This window comes from Pezoporus wallicus, unplaced genomic scaffold (genome assembly GCF_028554395.1).
Source record: "Pezoporus wallicus isolate ANWC-B61680 ecotype Strahan unplaced genomic scaffold, APGP_CSIRO_Pwel_v1 scaffold_7392, whole genome shotgun sequence".
In the NCBI taxonomy this organism is placed as follows: domain Eukaryota; kingdom Metazoa; phylum Chordata; class Aves; order Psittaciformes; family Psittacidae; genus Pezoporus; species Pezoporus wallicus.
This window is the reverse complement of record NW_026639923.1, coordinates 1,569,457-1,593,948: the sequence shown is the minus strand read 5'-3', so window position 1 is coordinate 1,593,948 and position 24,492 is coordinate 1,569,457. Positions and strand designations below refer to the sequence as shown.

At 54.1% G+C, this 24,492-nt stretch overlaps 1 protein-coding gene and 1 long non-coding RNA gene across 2 annotated transcripts; one reads left to right on the top strand and one right to left on the bottom strand.

Moving 5' to 3' along the window:
* The first annotated feature begins 1,293 nt into the window (after positions 1 to 1,293).
* Positions 1,294 to 12,091, top strand: LFNG (LFNG O-fucosylpeptide 3-beta-N-acetylglucosaminyltransferase). Its single transcript, XM_057416974.1, has 8 exons — positions 1,294 to 1,790; positions 8,724 to 8,772; positions 9,621 to 9,720; positions 9,862 to 10,015; positions 10,107 to 10,192; positions 10,427 to 10,592; positions 10,817 to 10,902; positions 10,991 to 12,091. The coding sequence occupies exons 1-8, from the start codon at positions 1,404 to 1,406 to the stop codon at positions 11,055 to 11,057; spliced, it is 1,095 nt and encodes a 364-aa protein (XP_057272957.1). The 5' UTR covers positions 1,294 to 1,403; the 3' UTR covers positions 11,058 to 12,091.
* Positions 12,092 to 19,310: 7,219 nt separating this feature from the next.
* LOC130603318 (uncharacterized) lies at positions 19,311 to 23,305 on the bottom strand. The gene is made up of 2 exons (XR_008973125.1): positions 21,563 to 23,305; positions 19,311 to 21,421 (listed from the first exon to the last, which is right to left on the bottom strand). It is a non-coding gene; the product is annotated as an uncharacterized LOC130603318 (long non-coding RNA).
* Positions 23,306 to 24,492: the final 1,187 nt, after the last annotated feature.

The window sequence follows — 24,492 nt, the reverse complement described above, 5'->3', positions numbered from 1 at the left end:
TTTGTACAGTCTAGCTCCTTTTTTCCCCCCTTTTATTATGGAGGGCTTCTTGGGCAGCACATGTCTCTCCCCAGACACCGTGCAAAGCCAAACCCCACAGCCTCCACAAGCATTTCTAGCCTGGAGCTATGGTTCAAGGGCTGACCAGGGGAATGTATAGCCTAAAAGCAGAAGGCAAATGCTGGGGCTTGCCTGAGGAAGCAGCTTCCCTGCTTCGTCCTGCCTGGTATTATGGTATTGTTTATCCAGTGCCAGAGATGAATGGAGCACGTGACTGCAGGAAAAATGCAAGTTGGACAAGGTCCCTGCCCCAAAAACGCAGCAGCCCCTGATTATGGCATTACATTGCAGCCCAGGCCCAAACCCAAATCTGCCTCCGCATAACAGCACACATGCCTGGAGAGAAAACCCCAAGAGCTCCCTCCCTGCAGCGACAGGGAGTAAGAGGGAAAAGAGGCCCGGGGCGGTTGGCGTCAGTTAAATAGCAGGTTGGTGGCACATGCAGGACCAGATTTCAACCCAGTTTTCCCTTGCACCCACCACTTCTCCCACTGCCTGTCTGGAAGAACAGGGTCTCATTTAACAAGGCGTCGTTTTAATGGTTAGCCATCACTGGGGGGAGGTCTTGTTTGGCATCTAGGTAGCATTTGGTTTTGAATGCCTGTGCACCTTGGGGCTTCTGCATTGCAGGATGGGGTTAGTCAGGTCTGGAGTGCCTCTGGGTCTCCCTGAGCAGGGATGGGAACAGACCTCCCCCCAGCGCCCCATTCCCAGATTTACCCACCAGGCTGGCGCCTGGTGGAAGCAAGAGCAGTGCTGTGGGTTGAGGATTTCGGTTGTTTTATTCAATTACGCTTGGCCTCAGAGCAGGCTGATGGGAAACTGCAACAGTTTGGTCAGGCTGGTCGCTTTTCTGGTAACCTCTTGGACACAGCTGTGAGAAAACCTCGGTGCAGGCTCTGGGAAACGACAGCTTGGGATGAGCTGAAGGGATAACATACACTTTACAACGAAGGAGCAGCGAGTGATGCTCCCACCAGGCACCAGAGTACCCCAAACCTGCACCCTCCTTACCGTCGACGGGAGGCAAGGAGGAACGGGCAGCCTGCCTGCACCCTGCCATGGGAAAAGCAGAGACAGAGGGGGTAGGACTCATGGAGGGCTGGCGGGGAAGATGCGGAGGGACGGAGCGGGTGCGGGCAGGACCGGGCCCCCGCTGCTCACGCCCCGCATGAGGGCGGCCCCTGGGACGTCCCACCCCGGGCGGGGCGGGGACGGTTTAAAAGCGGCGGCTCGGCGGGGGCTGGAAGCGGCGTGGGGCGGAGGAGAGGAGGAGAGCGGAGGAGCGGGGAATACAGCACAGCAAAGCAGAGCCTCAGGCGGCCGCGCGGCGAGAGGAGGCGATGCTGAAGAGCTGCGGGAGGAAGCTGCTCCTGTCCCTCGTGGGCTCCATGTTCACCTGCCTCCTGGTGCTCATGGTGGAGCCGCCGGGGCGGCCGGGGCTGGCCCGCGGGGAGGCCGGCGGGGCGCAGAGGGCACTGCAGAGCCTGGGGGCTGCGGCTTCCCCCGCGGCACAGGGTCCCCCCGCTCTCCGCAGCTTCGCCGACTACTTCGGGCGGCTGAGCCGAGCCCGACGGGAGGTCCCCGCCGCCCCACCGAGCCCCCCGCGGCCGCCGGCCGAGGACATCTCCCCCCGCGATGTCTTCATCGCCGTCAAGACCACCAAGAAGTTTCACAAGGCGCGGCTGGAGCTGCTGCTCGACACATGGATCTCCCGCAACCGCGACATGGTAAGGGCATGGGGACGGGGATAGGATCGGGGACGGTCCCTGCCGCTGGCCGGGATGAAGCGGCGCGGCCGGATTCCAGCCCACGGGGGTCAGCCGCTGCTCCGACCCTTCGCCCTGCGGGGTCCGGCGGTGCTGTGACCGGCAAGTGCCACCTCCTCTTTCCGCTCCACCTGTATCTCCTAGCAGGGGGGTATTGCGAGGCTGTTTGGGCTGTTCTGGAGCTTGCCGTGTGTTCGGGAGGGTGAATGAAGCGTTGCAGGGTGAGTTTGGGATGGGGAAGTGATGGAGAGAGCATGGACGCGGCTTCTCGCACTCAGCAGGCCACCCGTCCCCAAACTCTGCTCCTCCTGAGCGGCTCCCAACGCAGAGCTTGCCCTGATTTGCTTCCCACTGGGGAAACTGAGGCACGGCACAGGGATGCAACCAGGACCACTGATGCTGCAGTCAAGGTCAGGTCCCTGTGGATGCTCTCCTGGGCTGCAGTGAGGTTTAGCAAGGGGCTATGAGGTATCTGCAGCTGGGTTGCTCAAAGGGCACCCAGTTTATCAGCCCAAGGCTGGGAGAGCACTGGGATGTTCTGATGCTCTCGGTCCCCTTGCCAGGAACTGGGCAAGACTGGAGTGCTGGGAGCCCTTGCAGGTCTGCCCTGGCTCATTTGCACCAGGGCAGTTCCTGTTAGTCCCATTCCTGACCCCACTGATATCCTCCCCAGGGCCCTGGCAGTCCCTTACTTTGTGCTTCAAGAACTGAAGCTAAATTCAGAAGGAAAACAAAAAACTGTTTCCTTAGGAAATGTGCTTTGCCATCTGCTATTAAGACTTTTTCTATCCTTAGACAACTTTCCAAGTAAGTTATGCCTGGTCCTAACCTTTCCATCCTACTGTCTTCACGTGTTTCCTCCTGGCCTGGAATCGTGTTTCTTGCTTGCAAACTGTTGGCTTTTTTTTTTCCCTTTGGCAATCTGGAGTGGCTGAAGGAGGAGTTGTGGGGGAGTCAGTGATGGGAATATCAACCTGCCCCTGCCTCCTGCACCCGGCTCTGCTGGACCCTATGGGCTCTTGGCTCCTACAGCTTACCCCAAGCATTATCTTACTATTTTCTTTTTCCCATGTGAATCTTGTCCCTCTTTTTACTTAGGTCTCCTGGGCTTGGCAGTGGCTCTGCTGTCTCTCCCTGGTACAGTTATTTAATGGAAACCTCTTTTATGCTCTGCTGTCACTGCGAGGGGGTGGCGAGTGCTGGTTGAGGGGGAAACGCTCTTTGAGCACCTACAGATGATCCTGGGAATGGCTGCTCTTTCCCCCCCCACCTCCCTCCGGCTTTCTTTTAGGGCTTTTTTTGTTGTTGTGCTCCGTTTGTCCGTTCGGATTCCCAGAGACCCGAGGCTCGGCTCTCACGCTGTCCCCCTGGGCAAGCTAACAAAGCCCCTTTTCTCCTGGCGCAGAGAAAAGGCTTCGCAGCCTCTTGTGTGGCACTTTCCATGGGAACGGGGGAGCCGGAGCCGGCCGTGTCCAGGTCAGGTTGCCTAGAGATGAGGGCCATGAAGCCAGGGGGGCCGCAGCCCGGCGAGGTGCCCGCCTGACAAGCCAAGCTGCTGAGTGACGGCTCTTGTACAGCACTTGAGGACAAGGAGCTGCCGAGAGAGATGGAGGTGGCAAAAGCCCCTGTGGAGCAAAGCGAGGGCTGGGAGGACACATGGGTTCATCCCTCTGCCTCCATGCTGCTGTTAGTGATCAGCTCCGGTCTTCCCATGCAAGCTGCTGTCTCTTTGGGGCACCCTGGGCTCCTCCGAACTTTGCATTAAGTTGGGTTTTCTTTGGCCTGCGGAGTGCAGGATTGGTGCCATGGGGCTCCTCTCCCTTACTTCCCTGTTCTGAGGAGACTGTGTAGTTCCTGTATCCCCTCCTCGCCTGGCCCCATGGTTTCTGCTTTAGGAGGGTGGTTTGGTGATGGCGAGTTGCTGCCTCTGCTTAACGTCTCTCTTGGTCTTAGTCAGGCCTACAGCTGCTCATCCTGTCCCTGTCTCACTCCTGTGTCTCTAATGGTGCTTGGGTACCTGTGCTGCCTCACCAACATAGGGTAGTTGATTCTATGATTCTGTGCCTGATGCCAGGTCTCTCTTTCCCCTGATCCTCCTCTTGCACCAAACCCCAACCTCCCCCTTGGCTCTTCATTAGCCAGGCTGCTCTCTGGGCAGGAGGGATGCAGGCACTGTGAGAAGGGGTTAAACCCAGCAGGTAACTCAAGGCTGGAGCCTGGCAGATAGGGGGAATAGCTATTGTGTCCTTCCTTGGCTGCTCTTTGTTCTGCCCACAATAGTCCCTGTTTCCTGCCCTCTGGCCCCTCCAAGACACTGCAAAGGGCACCCTCTTCTCCTTCCTGCTTTTCTCTTCACAGGGAGGGCAGATCCTTATTCCTTTCTAAATCTGCTCCTCAGCTTGCACAACCCAGGCTGGACAAGCTGCTCTTTGGAGGAGAGTTATGCTCTCTGCTTTGGGGTGAGTTTCCAGCTGTATCCTTAAGGATGCTGGAGTGCAGTCTGGGGGAACTTTGCACTGGAAAGAAAAGGGAAGGGGGGGGGGGGGGAGGGAAGTGGCCGTTAGGCAGAAATCCTGGACAGGAGCAAGTCCAAACCCACTGCTTTCCTGCTGAGTCGAGTGATTTGCAGTGGCAGAGTTGCACAAGAAGCATCCCCTGCCCCTGGGGCATCCCGAAGGCGGATGGGTGGCTCGGCACACGCCGCGATACCATACCCGTGAGGGCCCTGGGCTGGGCTCCCATCCCGCCAGCGTGGGATCTGCTGGCTTCCTCCGCTCGGCGTGGTAATTGCAGGCTTTGAAAAATTCCTGCTCTCGGGGCAGAGGGAACGGGTTTGCCTTCCGGAGAGCACGCTGCTCCGCTGGCAGCGCCCACGGCCCCCTAGCACCTTGGCCAGGGTCCCCATCCTTGCGGTGGCCATGGTGCCAGCATGAGTGTCCCGCTTGGGTTGGGACCTGGGGGCTGCTCATCCCAGCCCAGCTCTGTGGTGCAGCCCGCTCTCCTGGGGCCTGCTAAGCAATGAGAGTCCCTCCTTGATGTCCCCTCTTGGGCAGCCTGTGTGGTTTTTTGGGGGTGGAGGGGCCCCTTAATCGCCTACCCCAAGTGATGCTGCTGTCCTTGTCCGTAAAAGCCCTGGAGCCGGTGAGGAGCGCATGGAGGGAGGGTGTGGGACCCTCACTGCACAATGAGCTCATTGTTTGCGAGGAGGTTATTAAAAATTATAGCATTTAAAATTACAGAGGAGGATTCTTCCCCTTGCCCAAGGCAGCGGGGGGGAGGAAGGGCCCTGCGGCCTTGCAAGCCCCTTTCCTGCCTCTGCAGGTCCCAGCTCTGGGATTCCTGTGCCAGCAAAGACCCCGTTCCCCAGCGCTGGGGAAAGCCATCACTGTGGAGTGAGGACGCTGCTATCACAGGGATGCTGCTATTGCACTACTCCCAGTGGGCTGAAGCAGGGTGGGGATTTTCCCTCCTTAATCCTGCAGGCCAAAGGGAAAACATCTGCTGTGGGGGACACAAAGCCAGGCAAGGACCTGCTCCTGCAGCCCTTTTGCCTACCCTGGAGCCCATTGCCCAGCTGGAGGCTGATCTCTTGTCCCCAGAACCTCTCTGCTGTCTCCTGCATCCCACTGAGGTGGCAGCTTCCCCTTTGGGGATAGGGAAGGGGTTGCGTAGGTGGGTGCTGCGGTGCTCCATCCTCTCCCATCGTGGGGAAGTGAGACATGGCACAGGGACAGGATCTGTGCACCGCAGGGTCACGGGGGTGCCTGCCTGGCTGTGGTTCCCCTTTTTGACGGGTGTGCTGCTGTGGGTGGTGGGGACATGAAGCAGGCATGGGGTCTGCTGAGTGCATCACCCCATCTGGACCACTCATCCAGGCAGTGCAGGGGGGAGCAGGGTGACCCTGGGGTGGTCCTAGGTGCTGGGATGCCTTGTGCAGCAGCCAGCCATGTGCGCCCCATGAGCTCGGTTGGTGCAGGGGGAAATGAGTCACTGTGAAAGGAGAAATGATGGGGAGGGCAACAAAGACAAGAAGAAATGGGCCCTCCCCAAGGGTGAGGAGGAGGTGAGGGGCTGCTGGCGGCTGCCTGGCTCCTTGTAGGCAACTTGGGAAGGGGGGGGGGGGTTGACCCCATTCCGGCCATAGGGATCCCTGGTGCCTCTCGGTCCCTGTACATGGAGGCTGAGTATTGTACGGGGCTGTATGGAGTGGTGGCAGCTATTGTTTGGGAGGGATTTGGCATCCTGTGTTTCTTGAAGCTGCAGTTTTGAGAACAATGAGGTTTCCTGCAGGGCTGGGGGGGCAGCGGGCTCTTCCTCTCCTGCACCCTGCAGGAAAAGTTACTGTGGGGGGGCCCAAGAGGTTCCTCGTGCCATGGTTGGCATGGGAGCCAAATGGGAGAGAGGTGGGTATAAGAACTTTGGGTGCTTGGGGGGCTGGTCCATCTGGAGATGGTGGCTTGGTAGGTGGCAGCTCAGGGATGCTGCCTGTGGTATCTCCGTCCCATTTGTGCCACCATAAACTGGGCACTGTGCTGATGCCCAGCACCACAAACTGGGGATTCCAAAGGCTGATCTGTGGTATTTCATTGTCTCACAAACATGGTGCTTTCTTGTCCCACTCATCTCCTATCCTGACACCTCTCATGCTCAGCTGGCACCTCTGCTCCTTTCCCCTGCAGCCCTGGGCGAGCGGGTTGTGCAGGAAAGGTGCAGCTCCCCTCTAAGAGATACACCCAAATGAATTGAAAAGTAAAGGCTTTAGTTCTTTAAGTTTTACTTGAATATTATGGCAAGGATGAGAGGGAGATGAACCTGTGGGGTGACCTGCAGGGCTCCGTGCCCCTATCCTGGTCCCCAAGGTGCCACCAGGTCCACCTGCCGTAGCAAAGTGATGGAAGTGTATACGCGGAGAGGCCGGGGGGAAGATGCCTCATTCGGATGGAGCTTTGGTGCGGGCCAGTAACAAACAATTGTCCCCGTGCTCTATTTATAGCGGCTGAGCCGGAGGATTACTTGTGGGGTTATTTTTGGAGCAGCTGAAGGCAGTTGCTGGACGGCATTTCTGAGCTAATCAAGCAAACATCTTCTGTCTCGCCTGTGCCGAGGTTGCGTGTCCTCTGCATCCGCCATCACCCCCCCCCGGCGCTGCTGGGGCTTAAGGGGTGCTTGGGCACCATGTGTCGGGGTGGATGAGAAAGGGCTTGTGATGGGGTTGTCTTGGGCATCCTTGGATGGTCTCCTGTGGTTCCGGTTCAGGTCACAGCCCCAGCAGCTGGCTGTCCCCTCCCTGAGCACGTGGGGAAATGGGGACCAGCAGCAAGATGCGCTGGTTGGGGAGAAATCCTCATTCTCCACGCACAGCACTGATGTCAGCCCAGCAATGATGTGTCCCTGGGGCTGCAATGACCACAGGCAGCCTTGGCCCTGTGCTAATGGGCTAAGGCCCCATCCATACCCAAGCTGTTCCCTCCTCTTCAGCAGGTCCCCCATCCCCTAATCAGTTGCTCAAGGCCTTCCTGACCCCGTAAGGACCCTGTCCCTCCCCAGATGCTAGGCTGCAGAGCACTTGTGAGAACTTGCCTTCCCACCTCCTCCAGCCTTTTTCTTTCTTGTTCTTTTCTCTTTACCAAGCCCCAAAGGTCACTTGTAGCCCCATCCCCAGGAGCACATCCTCCTCCCCTCCCATTCAGCCTTCCTGCAGATCTGGGCTCTCCCCACCAGCCTCCCCTCGGGCCCTGAGCAAACACTCTGGGTTAACCAGTGCAGCTGTATGCTAATGACCACCACTGCCCGCTTAACTCTCCTCCACTGAGTAAAGTCACCCTCCTATTGTACCCACCTCCTCAAACACACCACAAAACCCCAGCCAGCGCCGTCACAGGGCCGGCCTGCACCCAATTTCCAGCTCACTTGTAATTCATCATCCCCAGTGCTCAGGCTCCATCATCCCCACTCTGCTGCCTCCTGCCTTCCCCCCCCCATCCCTTTTGTCTTTATTCCTTTGCCCTTTTGTGCACGTCTGGTTTTTAATAGCGCTTGGCAGCTGGTTGTGGTTTCTCTCCTCCAGCTTTGTTTGCTGCCCACTGATTGATGGCGGTGCCTTTCCCACCCCCTGCTCTCTCCTCCTGCTTCCCCAAATCCCAGATCCCCCCTCCCCAGTCCTCCTTCCCGGACAGCATATGCTGGGGCTTAGCTGTGTAAATAGGGGAGTGCAGCTGGGGTGCCTGGGGAAGAGGTTGGGTGCTGCTTGGCTTGGTGCTCGGGTGGGCCGTGAGCGACCATCACCTCCTTGGGGCTGGTAAGAGGCACCCAGCTCAGGACAGGGAGCAGAGAGGATCCATAGGGGTATGGTGCAAGTGTCCCGGCACAGCACGTGCTGTTGACACAGGTGGGGATGCGGTTGGCAGCCGGTGCCGTGGGCAAACACACCTGCCTGGGTTGGGAATGCTGAGGGGCGGCTGCTCCGGCATCCCCGGCCGCACGTGCCGGATAAAGTCTGAAGTCTCTGCTTAGATCAAGCCGTGCTCTGTGCCTAATCCCTGCTCCTCACCATGCACTCACCTCGGGCTGGAATGGTCCTTATGTCAGCCCAAATCTCCATGCCCGCTGCTTCTGCCCTGGGGGAAAGGTGACAGAATGGGGATGCTTAGTGCAGGTGCTGGGATTTGTACCCCAGTGAGTGCCAGCTTAGCACCTTTCTTGGTCTGAAGCCAAGTGTGTTGTGGGGACGTCCAGCTCTCTGGTGCTGCTTTGGGTTTTGGCGAGGGGGAAGAAGTCATCGCCAGCATTCCGGAGGGATTGATCCCTGGTGTTGCACAGAGGTGCTGTTATCGCTTCCAGAGCCACGTGGCCTCAGCCCCTTGGTCCTCAGAGGTGCCTTGTCTTCTCTTTCAGACCTTCATCTTCACGGATGGGGAGGATGAGGAGCTGAAGAAGCAAGCACGTGAGTCTGTGGCTCTTGTCCTTTTGTGTGCGTGACCTGGGCAGGTGCCCTGAGGAGCCCTAGCCTGGGGAGCAAGGCTGGCATGGAATTTGACCTAGGCACTGAAAAGAATGGTCAAAATGCCACTGATTAGACAGGAATCTCAGCCTGGGCTGAGAAAGGGGCAACTTGTTTCACTGATCATGCCTAAAGAGCACCCTCTGCCCAGGAGTTTCACATGGATACAGGTTTCCTTCCCAGTCAGCCTATCTTTTGCATGATGCTGCTCAGAAGCATGATTCTATTCTATGCCTTCTGGGTTGCCTTTGCATCAGTTTGTCTCTGGGGTGAGCTGGGATTGATGGGCAATGCAGGCAGGGTTCTATGGGAGCGTTTTCCTGGCAGCCCTTCCCTGGGGCAAGTGTCATCATAGTCTGTTCTCCCCTTGCAAATGACTCCTTTTCACTCTGGGAAGTAGCTGGGTAAGCAAAATAGGGCAGGATTTTAGCTACCATGACCTGAAGGATCATGGATACGCTCTCATTCCCAGGGTGGCTGCTATATGGCACTGGGATGTGCAAGGTGATGCAGGTCGCATCGTGCGTAGCTCAACCCCAGTGCACCTACTGCATCCTTATCCCTTGCTCATCCTTTCATTATCTCACATGGACCCAAAAGCCATGCCCCAAAACCTCATTCTTTGCCCAGAATGATGCGGTACAGAGGCCACTGAGCACCAGAGACATCCATGGGGTTTCCATCCCTTGGCACGCCTGGGATGTGTATGGTGAAACATCACGTTTTGAGCATACGGGGATGTGCAGGATGCCCGACGCCGGGTGTTGACCCTGCTCCATCTCTTCCTATAGGAAATGTCATCAACACCAACTGCTCTGCTGCCCACAGCCGCCAGGCCCTGTCCTGCAAGATGGCTGTGGAGTACGACAAGTTCATTGAGTCCGGCAGAAAGTAAGTAGTGCCTGCGATTGCCATGGGGCACAGCGTGGCTGCAAGGGGGAGGATGGTCCAAGCAGAGGCTATTCCCATTTTGGGGCTGTATCTCAGCATGGGGAGCTGCCCCAGCCCGCTGTGACATTGCTGCCGCCGCAGGTGGTTCTGCCACGTGGATGATGACAACTACGTGAACGTGCGGATGCTGGTGAAGCTGCTCTCCAGTTACCCACACACACAGGACATCTACATCGGGAAGCCCAGCCTGGACCGGCCCATCCAGGCTACGGAGAGGATCAGTGAAAACAAGATGGTGAGGCGGGGGCAAGAGGTTGGGGCTGGCTCAGTCTGGGCTGGGGTTTGCAGGAGGAGGTCTCACTGCTGTTGCTTGCCCTCTCTCGCAGCACCCTGTGCATTTCTGGTTTGCCACGGGCGGAGCGGGGTTTTGTATCAGCCGGGGGCTGGCGCTGAAGATGAGCCCATGGGCCAGGTAAGAGCCTTGGTGTTGCTCTCCCATGGGGACTTGTCATGGTCCTTGCAGGGCTCAGAGCATCCTTGGGGATGGACGCTGGCCTGTATCCCAGGGGGTGTCTGCAGGGGGCTTGGAAACAAGCTGGGAAAGACTTCGGATCCTCTTCTAATTAGAGCTGGGTACCCACTGGCCAAGCCCAGACCTCAGCCCCTGGGCTTTGCTCCTCTGCAGCCCCTTTCTGTCTCCCTGCAGCGGCGGCCACTTCATGAGCACAGCGGAGAAGATCCGCCTGCCCGACGACTGCACCATCGGCTACATCATCGAGTCTGTGCTGGGGGTGAAGCTCATCCGGAGCAACCTCTTCCACTCCCACCTGGAGAACCTGCACCAGGTGCCCAAGACGGAGATCCACAAACAGGTATCCTATGTGGTCACCTGAAATTGGGGCATCACGGCTAAGATACCCATTGGTACGCAACCAGAGCATCAGCAGAAGGGGGAAAACCCCACCAGCCCATCCCTGTGGGGTTGTGCAGAGTGTGGCTTGGAGAAATGGGGTGAACTTTGCAGCCTCCCCCTGTACCTCTGCTTGATCCTCAAGGCCACATCAGCTTCTTGACCCCCCTGTTCTTCCCTCCCCAGGTGACCCTAAGCTACGGCATGTTCGAGAACAAGCGCAACTCCATCCACATGAAGGGAGCCTTCTCCGTCGAGGAGGACCCATCCAGGTGAGATGAGGGGACCCTGTCCCCGCCAAGCCAGGGGGCCGCGGGGCCACCACCTCCCTGTGCTCAGCACCATTCCTCTCCTCCTCAGGTTCCGCTCCGTGCACTGCCTGCTGTACCCCGACACGCCGTGGTGCCCCGCCAACATGGTTTACTAGGAGAGGCGCGTGTCCCCTCCAACCTCGTCCCCGATTTCCCCGGTATCCGACGGGCGTGCGGGACCTGCGTGCGGGTGTTTCGGTCCGGCCTCGCTGCGACGTGCAAGGATGGACGGACGGACGGACGTCGTTGCTGTGGTATTGCACAGTGTGTGTGTACTGAAGGCTGCTGTGCGGCCCCTTGTTCCCTGCCCTGCCTGCCCGGCTGCCCGTGCCCACTGCCTGCTCCGGCCAGGGGGACGGGACCTGAGCACTTAAACACTGGGCATCCCCATGGCACTGGTGGGCCCCACGCCATGCGTGGGGAGCAACCGCAGTGCGGGGCTCTGCCTCCCCGGGCTTGCTTCTTCTTTTGTTGGTTTTCCTTTCAAATGTTAAGTGTTTTTGGTGTGTGCCTCCCCTCCGTGTCCTTCCCTGTTCCCATAACCCCTCATCCACCCCATCCCATCTCCTGAATCTCAGCAGCGAAGCTCCGGCTCCTTATCCAGATGAAAGGTCACCGGTGAGGTTTGCTCCCTGGCTCAACAGGCAGGGGAAGCATCCTGGCCATGGCAAATGATGCCTCAGGGTGCCACAAAGGTGCTGGGTGCTCAATGGCTGCACTGGAGGGAGACAGTGGGGTGGGCTGCCAGCTCATGTTGGTGTTAGCTCTGTTTCCTGGAGCTCCCCTAGGTCTGGCTGCAATGGTGCCAGCAGCATCGATCCATGCGCTGTTAATAGAGACTAATGTAAAGACTTTCTATACATACAGTGGGGGAAAAGGGCTTTTCCGGAGTCACTGGAGCAACGTGGGCACTGTCTGTATTGGGTCTCCCTTCAGTGCCACCTTGGGCAGCCCTGCACCTTTGTACTTTGGGGTCAAGCCAGGGGTTCTATGGGGGTGTGTGTCCCCACCATGGGCCCGGAGCATCCTCCAGCCCTGGCTTGGTGACTGGAGCACCTGGGATGCACCTTGCCATGGGTCAAGAGCGTTTCCCAGCTTGGCCATTGATCTCTTCCTACTGGGGAGGGATTTAGGCAGGGAGGGAGAGGGATCCCACCAGCCCTGTGCCCCTAGGTTATAAGTGGGCTGAGCCAGAGCTGAACATTTCCAACACAAAGCTGAGTGAAAATAGCCCATAATGGGTGCGTTGTAAATATGTTATTGAGCCAGTATTTTTTCACTGTGCCTTTTTTAAAGGGGTAAAAATAATAAAAAAATAACAAAAACAAAAACAAAAAACACCAAACCAACACATGGAGAAATATGTAGATTTTAAAATGCTTTTTATACATTTTCTGTGGATCAGAAAAAGAAAAATCCCCAACCTTTGATAATCTGTTTAAGAAAGAAAAAGAAATAATTGCCATGTCTTTGTAACTGTCACTTACCTTAATTTATATGTTCCAGTATCTGGAGCATCACTCTGTGCTTTTTGTAACTAGGATGTGTTTCAAGCAATAGATGTGGGATGGGGAACCAGCATGGACAGTGTGTTCTCAGGGACTTGAACCCGATCGCTGCCACGGGGTTCCCGTGGGAGCGGTCACCAATAAAGTGGCTTTTTTGCTGACCACAGTCACCTGGTCCTGGCCCCTGGTGTCTCTTTATGGATGAGCTGTGCTGAGCACCCCTTGTTCCCCCGCGGATGTTATCGCCTCTAATGAAGCTCTCAGGGATGCACCGAGGAGGGGTTGCGCCCACATCCTTCTCTTTTTCCCACGGGTACCGGCATCCACCGGCCATTTGCATCCCAGGGTGTGAGGGTCCTCTCCTCATTCCCTACCCCAAAAGGCTCGGGCAGGCCTCAGGGATGGATTTTCCCAGGCTCCGTGATGGGAGCGGAGGTGACAGGGGCGAGGTGAGAGCCGGTTGTTAGCAGGGTGCTGTTAACAGCCGGCGGGCAGGCGTCTGCGTGGGAAGGTTGGGGGCTGCGGGAGCCGAGCTCCTTCCCTGCCAGCCCTCCCTTCTCCACCACCATCATTGCAGCCAACACTCACCTGCCAGCAACAAGCCCCGGCTCTCGTGGGCTGTGGCAACAGCATAAGATCTGCCCCCGTACCCCAAACCCAGCCCTGTTTGTGCATTGCTCGTACCGGCTTTTATCTGCACCATCCTCTCCTTCCCCCGCCTTCCTCCTCTGGGTTTTTTTCTTTTCAAGGCACAATTTCTTACCTCACAGTTTCACTTGAATCTCTTGGGTTATCAGGGGTTGGCCTTGCTAAAAATACAGCCTTAGCAGGAAGTCAGCATGTGCTAAAGCAACAACTCCTCCTTCCAATGCCCGTGTGCTCTTCAGACAGCCCCAACACCCACAGTCCCCCAACAGTCTGCAGCCCTTGAGGTGCTGTGGGATGGGGGGCTCTGGCTTCTGCCCCCAAAGCAATCCCCCACTGGTACCCACAGAGCTCTATGGAGAAATGGGACATGGAGAACAGAGCTGCCTTCCCCTACCAAATGGTGACTGGGGCTGCATGGTGGGTGCAGGATTTGGGGCGCCCATCCCTGCAGCGCGGGGTCAGTTCAGGGGAGCTGTGTAGGGCACAGGAAGCTCTGCCACCCACCCCTGTAGTTTCCTATTGCTCAAGGCTGTGGTTTCAGCAGTGTGGGTGCTTCCCAGCAGCGGCACTGTCACCCTTTCCACAGGCTGGTCCCCAAAGTGGGATGGGGTGATGCAGCCAGGACAGGGCAGCACCCATCTCACACAGGCAGGGCTGGGTGCGGGCTGCCTGTTTACTGCAATACAGCCCAAATCCTGGGTTAAGTGCCCAGGGAGGCACTGAGGAACCAAGGGTTGGGATATGGGCTGGCTGGGATGCTGCTGCAGGGATGCTTTAACGCTTGGCAGGGGTGAAGGCTGGGAGGGTGCTTAATAAATCAAGTTAAATAATGAATTTAAATAGATAAAATGTAATATAATATAGTGTAATATAATAAATATAATATAATACAATATAAAGAAAATCAAATATAAAATAAAATAAAATAAAATAAAAAAATTGGATGCAATAAAACTGACCCCACTGAGCTCTCAGGAGCAGGCAGCACAGCAGTTTCCCCCCCCCCCCCCGCTCCAGTTTGTCCCACCCCATTCTCCCAGCCTCTCCCCCTGCTCCCTCCTCCCCGTGGGCTGAAAAGTCAATAAATAGAGGCATTAATAACCAAAAGGAAAACAAAAGCCAAGCCTGCTCCCGCCAGGCCAGCCTGCTTTCATCTGCACCCCGGCACTGCTCTGCCACGTCCTGTTTACTCTCCAGGCAGCCGATAAGGCAGTTGTACCTTCTGGAGGGAGCTGGTGCGCAGCACTGGGGTGAGGACACTGCTGTTAGTTAGGGACCACTGCTATTGACACCATTGTGCCCGTGGGATGCTCCAGGCCAAAGGCTTTCCCGGTCCCTGGTGGTTGCAGCACTGAAAGAGCAAGACGCTCTTTTAGTGTTTTTTGTTTTGCTTCCTCCACCTCCTTATTTTTGGTTTTAATTGGTATTTGGGTCACCATTACCCTGGGTTTGTGTGAATCATGTTCCCAGCCTCGCAGCTTCAGGACATGGGGAGCATCCCACTGGGGAGCTTGCGTGTGGTGATGGGACGGACACCCAACCTGGCACGGACAGTGGTGAGAAATAGCTGAGACTTGGGATGGGAGAGGGGGTGTCGGGAGCTGACACAACTTGTGTGAATCGGCTCCAAGAGCCACTTCCAGCTGCTCTGGCCCAGCACACTGGAATAGTTGTGGGAAAGGAACATGAAAGCGGGCGGATTGCTGGGTCTGAGCAATGCGCACACAGCTCCAGCTGCAGCTTTGGGACTTGACTGACTCAGATGCTGGGTCCTTGTGAGGGCATGAGCTACACCCCTAAACCTCAGTGAATCTGAAGGCCGCTAAAGCCCCCATTAGCATCATCTCTCTTGGAGCAAGAGGGTGCAGAGCCCTGCAGCACAGAGTGATGGAGCAACGCTGGGGTGCACAAGGCAGCCCCCAGAAGCAGCCCCCAGCCATCACCTACATCCCCTGTAATTCTTTTCTCCTTTCTATTGTTTCCCACACCTGCATCATCTGCAGGTGGTTAAAAGAAACACGACCCCAAAGCCCTCCAGAGTTTATTTTTCTCTTCCTGACTTTTAAGACCGGCTTTGAATCTGTCAAAACCAATTCCCCCTCCCCAGAGCTGCTTCTGGTCTGCCCCAGCCTCCCAGCTCCAGTAGCCATTTGGCAAGCCAAGAATGGGAGGAGGAGATGAACTGAGCATCTTAAAAGCAGCTGGAAACGCTTCCCACGACACTGCCAGATGAGACCTGAAGCTGTGGCATCACTGAACAGCCCCATTCCCAGGGCCTCCTTTCTCCTCCTCCATAGGTGTGTCCCCCTCCATCCCTCCCAAACCAGGAGGGCTTCTCCATGGCCATGGTGCTGGGTTTGTGCCTGTCCCTGCTGAGGCAGGGGACTGAGATTAACAGTAAGGGCACACAGCAATGTGTGCTCATTGGTCAGCATCAAATGATGCTCCAGCCGTGTCCACATCAGCCCAGCGAGCCCTCACTTATTTAGGTGGGCTGTTGAGTTAGAAGCCCCTTGAGGAGCAGGGGTTCACACTGGCTCCCTGCCCAAGCATCCCATCCACTGGCCCCAGAGCAGCCGCATTTGGAGCAGATCCTGAGTGACCGAGTGATTTATGGGGTGCAAGCGCCAGGTCCCACGGTGATCGGTGGTGGGAAGAGGAAGCGGGTGGGAGAAGGGCTCCGGCACCAGCATCTGCAACACCTCGTGGTGAGAATGGAGCTGTGCTTCCTCCCACTCCCCCTCATGGACCAGGGAGGGCTTAAAAAGTCCCTGAGCAGCGATTTTTGCTGAGGTCCTGGTGAGAAACACCTCCTGCCCCAGGAAAAGACGTTTTTGCCTGCACAGTCAAGGCACAGCCCTGCCTGCAGCAATAGAGACATCATCCACGGCAGGAAAAGCCCTTCAGCTCCTGCCAACATCCATCCCCTCTCCACCATGCAATGGCACAAGGGCACAGGCACAGCAGTGTGACCAAGGTGGCCCAGGCCAGGCTGCAGCCATAGGGTGTGGAGGAGCTCTCCCCTCATCTCTCCTGTGTCTGCCTCCACTTGCAAGCCCTTCCCACTGCCAATAGCAGGACTTCAGCATCCCCATGTGGTCAGAGAGATCGGTGTCTCCCTGTTCAGGCATCCTTCCGAGCCGACACGGTTCTCTGTCCTGGCCTCCCTCGCAGTGCAAGGAAAGGCTATGACCGCCTGAATGCAGATGTGGTCCAGCAGAGTGGGATGGGGAGATGGTGTCATTCCTTCCCAAGAAGAGACAAGGATGCTTCAGGAGGGGTTAGAGAAGATGAGATGCAGTGTCAGCTGCCTTCCCGGACACATGGCAAGTCAAAGTCCCAATAGGACCCTCCCGAAGGAGAACCATGAACCCAGTTCTCAGTGGAAGAAGCTGCGCAGACCCAGGCTTCAGCATCATTACCGGATGCTGCATGCAGAGCGCTGCATTCAGCAGGAAGCATGACCTGTAGCATGGGCCATTCCCCACCCCAAGAGGTGACAGGAGCTGGGGACACGTAGTCAATAACTGCATCCCAGCTCTGCTTGCTGCTTTGCAGGCTGCCAACCCACCGGCAGCTCCCGGAGCCAGCGCTCCCGTTGGCACAGCTCAGCACACCGCAGGAACAATTATGTTTGAAAGCACCTCCCCGGGGCATCCCTCCCTGCCTTATCTTTGAGGGCAGAGATCTAAGGGACCACTACTGAAGGCTGATCAGAAGCAAAGGTTTATTCAAACACATACTTCACCCTCCCTTCTGTTTCATCCCTGCTCTGCATAGCCCTGCCCTGCTGGTGCCAGCACAGGAGCAGAGCAATGAGACAAGCAAAGCCTGTGGCTGCTGGGGACAGAAGGCTTGAAAGCACTGGGAAAGGTCACCAGGGAATCGGCCTTTGCATGTTCCCATCCCCACCGTGGGAGTCCATAAACCTGGTAAAATATTTACATGCTGACTGTGATGGGGGCTTTGTTTTCCTTCACGCCATCAGATTCCCTTGTCTGCTCGAGGCTCTTTGCATCAGAGAGCGTGTTTAATCATCCCGGAGCAGGGATGGAGAGGGAGAACGTGGGCTCCTCCTTCGGGGGGAAAAAAAAGAGGGAAGGAAAATCTGTCAATCATTACTGAAGGGAGGAAAACCGGTGTCTGTGGAGACGGTGGTGTCCCTGCCCATGGCAGGGGGGTTGCAACCTTAAGGTCCTTTCCAACCCAAGCCATTCAATGACTCTATGATTCATGAGTGTGAAAGGCAGAGCAGGAAGCCCTCTGTGGTTTACTGATGGGTGTGAGTTTCAGCCATACAAATGCACAAAGCACTTAAAAAACACACAGCATCAACAGAGTTAAATCATTGCCTTCCAAGGAAACAGGCCATACTTGTGCATGTACAATCCCCTGGCACCAGCGGCACCAAGGGTACCCCAGAGCCCAGCTCAGGTCCAGGCCTGAAGGATGTGGTCCCCTCTCAGCAGCCTTCAGACTGGCTCTGCCACTTAGTAGTGACATCCAGGGCCACCAGCGTGGGCCTTAAGGACGGCATCACTGGGTAGTTTGGGAGCTTTCTGTTTTAATGGATCCACAGCGACCAGCACTGCTGGAGCCATCTCCTGGCACCCAAATCTGCCCAGAGGCTTTTCCATACCCACTCCCACCCCACAGTTGTTTCCTCTTCGCCCCAAAATACCCTCTGCTCCCCCCCAGCCTTTATCCTAGAGCTCTACTTCAGGCACAGAGGCAGGAGGTGCTGTTTGGTGATGGGGAGCTTCCCAAAGACACACAACTGGTAAGAGATGGGCTGAGCACAGGGGTAAGAACAATGGAGGCAGGAGAGCAATCCCTTGATTTGACTGGTGTGATCAGGCAGAAAACAGATCAAGAGAAGGTAAGGTTTACAGGCAGGTAGGGGCTTTAGTTCACCACTTGACAGTGGTGCGGCAGAGCGGGCCTGCGATCAGAGAACAGTACAAATGAAGAACTAAAAAGAAACCCACGATAGCCTGGGGCTGAGACGAGAAAGAGGAGCCCGCGCTGAGCTGCGCCAGCTCCCCTGCCTCCTACCAAAGGCACGTACGTACATCTCATCAGCTGGAAGGGGGATGCTTCCGCAGCGGCTGAGCCGGAGCTGTAACTCCCATGGCATTCCATCATTCGATGATCCTCAGCCTGCCAGGCCCCCAGCACAGACCACTCAAGGGGGATACAATCCACAGCGTTTCTGAAGCATGATTAGCGCAGCTTCCCCCAGTGGGCACATCTGCATCGATCATTTCTCTTCAGAGGTTCTGCTGAAGCTGTCCAATTCCATTTTAACAGTCCAGGCTTCAGACTGGATTAGAAATCCCCAAGTCTGGGATTTCTAACAGAAACAAGATAAGGCTGAGACCTAGAAGCAAAGTAAAAGCCAGCCCTGCTAATACCAGTGCACATGCTTCATCTCACAGCGCAGGACTGACACTACTGTTTGATTTTTGTAGTAGGGACATACATACGTATATAAAGATATACTTTTATTCCTTCCACCCTCTAGTAGCTATTAGACTGCATGATTCTTTTATCATAGAATCACAGAATGGTTCGGGTTGGAAAGGACCTTAAGATCATTCAGTTCCAACCCCCCAGCCACGGGCAGGGACACCTCACACTAAACCATGGCACCCAAGGCTCTGTCCAACCTGGCCTTGAACACCACCAGGGATGGAGCATTCACAACTTCCCTGGGCAGCCCATTCCAGTGCCTCACCACCCTGACAGTAAAGAACTTCCTCCTTATATCCAATCTGAACTTCTCCTGTTTAAGTTTGAACCCGTTACCCCTTGTCCTGTCACTGCAGTCCCTAATGAAGAGTCCCTCTCCAGCATCCCTATAGGCCCCCTTCAGATACTGGAAGGCTGCTACGAGAAGCATGCAGCTTCTCTTCTCCAGGCTGAACAGCCCCAGCTTTCTCAGCCTATCTTCATACGGGAGGTGCTCCAGTCCCCTGATCATCCTCGTGGCCTCCTCTGGACTTGTTCCAACAGCTCCATGTCCTTTTTATGTTGAGGACACCAGAACTGCACACAGCGCTCCACGTGGGGTCTCATCTTCTCTTCCTGGCTCTTCCCCAGTATACGGAAGGTAACAACATTCAGGCAGGTTTATGAACAGAAAACAGTCAGGATATAATAACCCATGAATAAAAAAGGGAGAGAAAATAAGAGTCAATCAATAGGAACAGTGGTTTTAAATCGTTTATTTTTAAAACATGAAACCCAAGCTGAATAGAAACCACAGAAATTACATTTAGGTTTTGTTGTTTAGTATTTGCAAACCAAAAAGTTACAGTAAAAAATAGCTACATTACAATCAAGAGAACTACAGAATTCAAAGTAAAGATACAAAAAAGAAAATGGGCTCAATCCTCTTTAATCCTCACAATTTAAAAACGTTTTGGGTAAGTGCAGGAACACTTGAAAGGAACTAGCAGGTCCAAAGTCTTAAAAAAAATTATATATATTTATATATATTATATGTATATAAAGTGGTATGATATACAACCATTATGGTTAAGAAGAACAAACAGAAGAGTTACAAAAAGGCCAGGTACATGTTCACCAGTAGGTTTCTGTGCACAGTGTCCAAGAAAATAAACTTCCCTCTGAATGATGTGAATAGAACTCATGGGGCCTCCCGTTACCAAGGGACCTGAGGCACACGACGTGACGCTGGGCAGCTGGACCCAATGCAGAGGACAATGAAGGGAATGAAGCTTTTCTGGGACTTGAGGGGCCTCCTGGGGAGAGGCCCCTGGAGAAGTCTTGGTGTGAGATCAGAGGAGGAACAGGAAGGAAGGAGTCGGGAATTGCATAGTGAGGAGCAATGTGGTATCAAATATGCAGAGCACCTAAGAGCTTCATGCTACAGTTATCTATCCTCTTTAGGAAAGGAGTGTTTTGAACGTTCTGGTTGTACATCAATTTATGTTCCACTTTGTTCATGCATGCAGCTGCAGGGACTGGGTGAACACCCGGGTGCTCCAGGCCACCAGTAACCCATTCCTTTTCTCTCCCAGCTGGGAAACACCATCAGGAGATCCCCCCTCAAAAAGCACAGATCACTTGCTAGCCACCTAGGAACTGCTACCGAAACATCCCACACGTCCAGGCCTCCTGGGGAAGCCATCCATAGCATGCACACAACAGTATCTAGAAGAGGGGAGCAGGCTGCGATGAAAGAAGCCACCTGGTTTTAAAGGTACAAATGAAGTCTGGTCAGGTCTGTTCTCTCAAGCCATTAGATCTACTCCCTGGAGGGCTTTTCCCCTCCTACCCAGAGATATTCACTGCGTTACACTAACACAGACTTGTTGAGCTGGGGAAAGTCCTTGGCTTCTCCTTGGTCCCCAGATAGGAAGTACTTCAAAGCCAGCTCCTCTCCCTAGCTCCCACCTCATCTACTCCTGAATCAGGTTGGGTGGCTACAAGCAACAAGCCAAGACACCTCTCTTCTTCAAAGGGCTCAGCATGGTATTTCAGTTGCTGCTGGAAGGAAAAGGTGGGACCAGGGGTGAAGCAAGGGTTTATCCACCCTCTCCTGTCTGCTATCACCCTGCAGCACCCTAAGCTCTTGTGAGTAATGGCTACGCAGCCCCCCGAGAAATGGGTTTACTCTCAGGAAGGCCAAACTTTTTCATGTATTTTCAAGGAACAGCTCTGGAAATCCTAACTTAGGATCACTTAAAACCCCATGCACTGTGTCCCCATCAAAGCACTCAAATGAACACCCTTGCATCTTGGCTGAGATGACTGTACACGGAAAATTAACAGCTATCAAATGGAGAAAACTGAAAAAGGACAGGAGGGGAAGGGAGCACTCCATCCTTCACATTTGGGTACATGGATGCACGCTAAAAACCTTAGCTTGAACCCTTTTATCAGCACATAAAATGAACTCAGTTTAATAATACATACAGGATACAAACACTACAGTTATATTCCCAAGACAGCACAAGAAATTCACAGCCAAGTCTTGATTCGATTTCCTTTACAATTACAATGCAGTCTTGAACACTGGACATGAGAGTCCAACATGCTATTTACATTTCACATTGTGGAGATGTTTGTGTGCTTGGAAGAGTTCTCAGTTCCAAAAGAAAGTGTCATTCACACATGATGATGCAGTGGAAATAAACCAAGCCAACCAGACAAGCCAATGGCCACATTTGTGCTTCTGAAAAAGTAACATGAAGTGTCTTCACCGATGGAGTCACCTTCAACCGGACAAGCTGCCTTCCACGTTGCAGTCAGTGAAGTGTCCAGAGGCCAATCTCATCTCCCCTGAATTCTGGACCCTTTTGATAGCAACCAGTAACATTAAGAGTAATGTTCCAATAAGGTCAGCTGGGATACACCAAGTGATATGGCCTTGGTGTTTTGTCACATTAAAAACAAGAGAGACACAATGGAAGAGAGAGGAGTCTCTACAGCTTTACCTCCTACAGCTTGAAGAGTTTGGACTCCCTCAACCATGAATGCCATCTAGAACAGATGAGTCTTCGCCAGATAGCACCTGCTGTTCACCCGAGAGGGAGGCACAGAGCCTGGGAGACCTTGGCTTTGGAAAGTCTGCTCCTCAGACAGAATGTGACCATATGGATGAGACCGACTGTGTCGCAGCCATAAGAATAGGCAAAGGCCATCTGTTCTTCAGCAGATCCGTTCAGACCAGCCCGCAGGAATGCCACACTGTTGCTCAAGGTTCCAGTAAAAACAAAAAAAAAGAGAAGAAAAAATAAAAGTAGTAATAATAATAAACCCAAAAGAAACCCATTTGTCTGTGTTTCCTATCCAGCGCTCTGCACAGCATGCAGCGGGGCAGCAGAGTTCCAGGATGCTTTACAAAAGTGCAATATCCATGTCAAGTAAAGGAAGTGCTGGCTGGACAAAGGTACACAGCTCACACTGCAGTCACGTTATGCTGGCCTCTAGAGAGCAAAATGTTATTTCCGGAACATTCTTTCCAGTTATGTTTTGAAGTCACAGAGCACGTATCTCCACATCTGTGCCTTGCTGCAAGCCCCAGACTTCGTCACAAGTTGTTCTGGGTGTTACAAGTGGCTATGCCAAACCTTGGAAGGAAGCAAGTCGAGGTGGCTGCTCCATTAGATGCTGCAAACACAAAGGCATAGGCTCGCTCCCTTGGTAGCCCTGCTGGCACAGACAATACCAGCGTGGCAATTTAGATCCAACCCAAAGTGCAGTCACACGCATGTTCAGGATGCATTCTGTATACAGAAAATTCAATATACAGAAGCACTTGTTTACACAGGGTTCCCCACACCCTCCAGCCTTCAAAACACTTGCCTTCAATGAGCAGGATAGGGCCACAGATTTTAGGGCAGCTCCCCTAGAACTGACAGTGCAAGTAGTGATCCAAACACATCCTTGCAAAGAGAGATGATGGCAGAACAGCTCAGTCTTGATAAGGATTATATGGCTCTTGCTTCTTTCTTCAAAGCAAGGGGAATGTTCAGCTCCCCCCACATAGCAGTTGTGCGCTTTGAGCCCTGCAAAGCTGACCACACCACATGCTTGCACACCAGCTCTTCTGGTAGGCTTTTAGACAGGGTGGAAATGGTGCTCATGAGCCACAGTGTCTCTCCATACCACTTGTGACTACATTTCCCTGCCCTTGTTGTTTGATAACACAGAGGTATGTTTCAGTGTGAAGCCCATGTCTGAAAGGGCAAACTCAGTCCTGAGCAAGAAAATTCTGTTTAAAGAGTGTTAGGGTGAAGTTTTCTCCAAAACCTTCTATTCCTGTCTGCATGGTGGTACCTCTTTCCCGTTTCCCTCACTCCATTGCATGGTAACAGCTTTTGCAGTCTATTAGTGGTTTCTATCTAAGTAAGAGTCTCAAAGCTTGCTCTTCCACAGAACTGGTACCATTCTACAGCAGAATCCATCATCTGCATTAGCTACCTGCTAGGAGCAATTCCTACTCACTGCAAGAAGGCAACTGACTTGAGTAAAGGCAGATTGGTAGATTCTGTGCCTCACAGAGCAAAAACATGGGGTAAACAGACATAGAGTCTGAACATCACTGAGGTGGAGACCAACTGCCTCTGCCAATGGCTCAACTCCAGTTTGAGAGACATTTCCCACTTTATTTCCTCTGCCAATTCTTTAATGCAATGCTCAGCAGCTACACTAAGATGCCCATGCTCAGAGGTAAAAAGGAACATCATCACTACCTTACTGAAAGGGCAGTACTCCACAGCACCTCCCAAGAGGCAGTCTCCTCTTCCAGTAGGAAGCTGTCAGTGCCCTTTGGAGCCCTGCTCTTCAATGGGAAGTACAGCACCAATGGAGAATGTTGCCCTCTTCCAGGCACCCCAACTGCCCCTTTGCAAGCCTCACGTCTAGGAAAAATGCCCTACATGTGCCTTAAGACGGTCAGATAGTGGTCAGCAATGTGCCTTGAGAAACAAAATGAAATGAAATAGAATAACATAACTTGTTCTGACAGCCACAATGTTCTCCAGATGTCATTCGGGTTTCTGACCCTGGAACACAGAAGATATACTGACAACGGTGTGACTTTGTTAGGACTGAGGCTCCAAAAACCTCCTTCAATGCCAGTTCAGCAACTCTGTGCTGTAAATCATGATTTTTAATTGTTTTTTTTTCTTAGGAAAATAGAAAGTCCAGCAGAGTTCACAGGTTACCGCTGCAGGGAGAGCTTGCATTTGCTATGAATCCATTGCTGCTTCCAGCCTCTCTCGCTTTTGCAAGCTGGCTGTCCCGTAAGACCTAGCATCAGAGAGCTGAAACTCTTCAGTGCAAAAATATTCCCCATAAAGTCTTACAAGTCTTTTCCTGGAAAAATTTGGCACCAAGAGGGTGGCTGGCTCCTGCTTGATCTGTGTGGCGGCCTCAGAAAGGCAGCACCCAGAATGCCACCTGCAAATACCTGGGCTTCCCTGGTGGAGCAGAGAGGTCAGGTTCAGAGCAATGGACAGGGTAGTTCACTGGTGCTGGGACCCCTTGCTCCTCCTCAAGAATTCACAAGCCAGATACAGTGGGAATGAAAAAGGCATTTTCTTAATGTTTCTTTTTAAAGTTAACCAGGGCAGAGGACTGGGTTGCTCTGGAAGAGCCCCAGACTCCCAAACAACAGTGGATATGCAGTAACACCATAAGGCAGGAGTTTCCCTCCTCCCTCACACCGGGTACTAGACCGAGGACTCCCACCACAATGCTGCATTGTGCATTGACTCAGCATTCCCTCGCTGCATGCTAGTCACAGGCTTCTTCAGTGTATGACAGACTGCTGATGCCACTGCAGAAGTGAAGATCACGACCATCTTTCACTGAGCCCCTCTGGGGAACAGAAGGGGAGCAAAATAAAGGGGGAACAGAA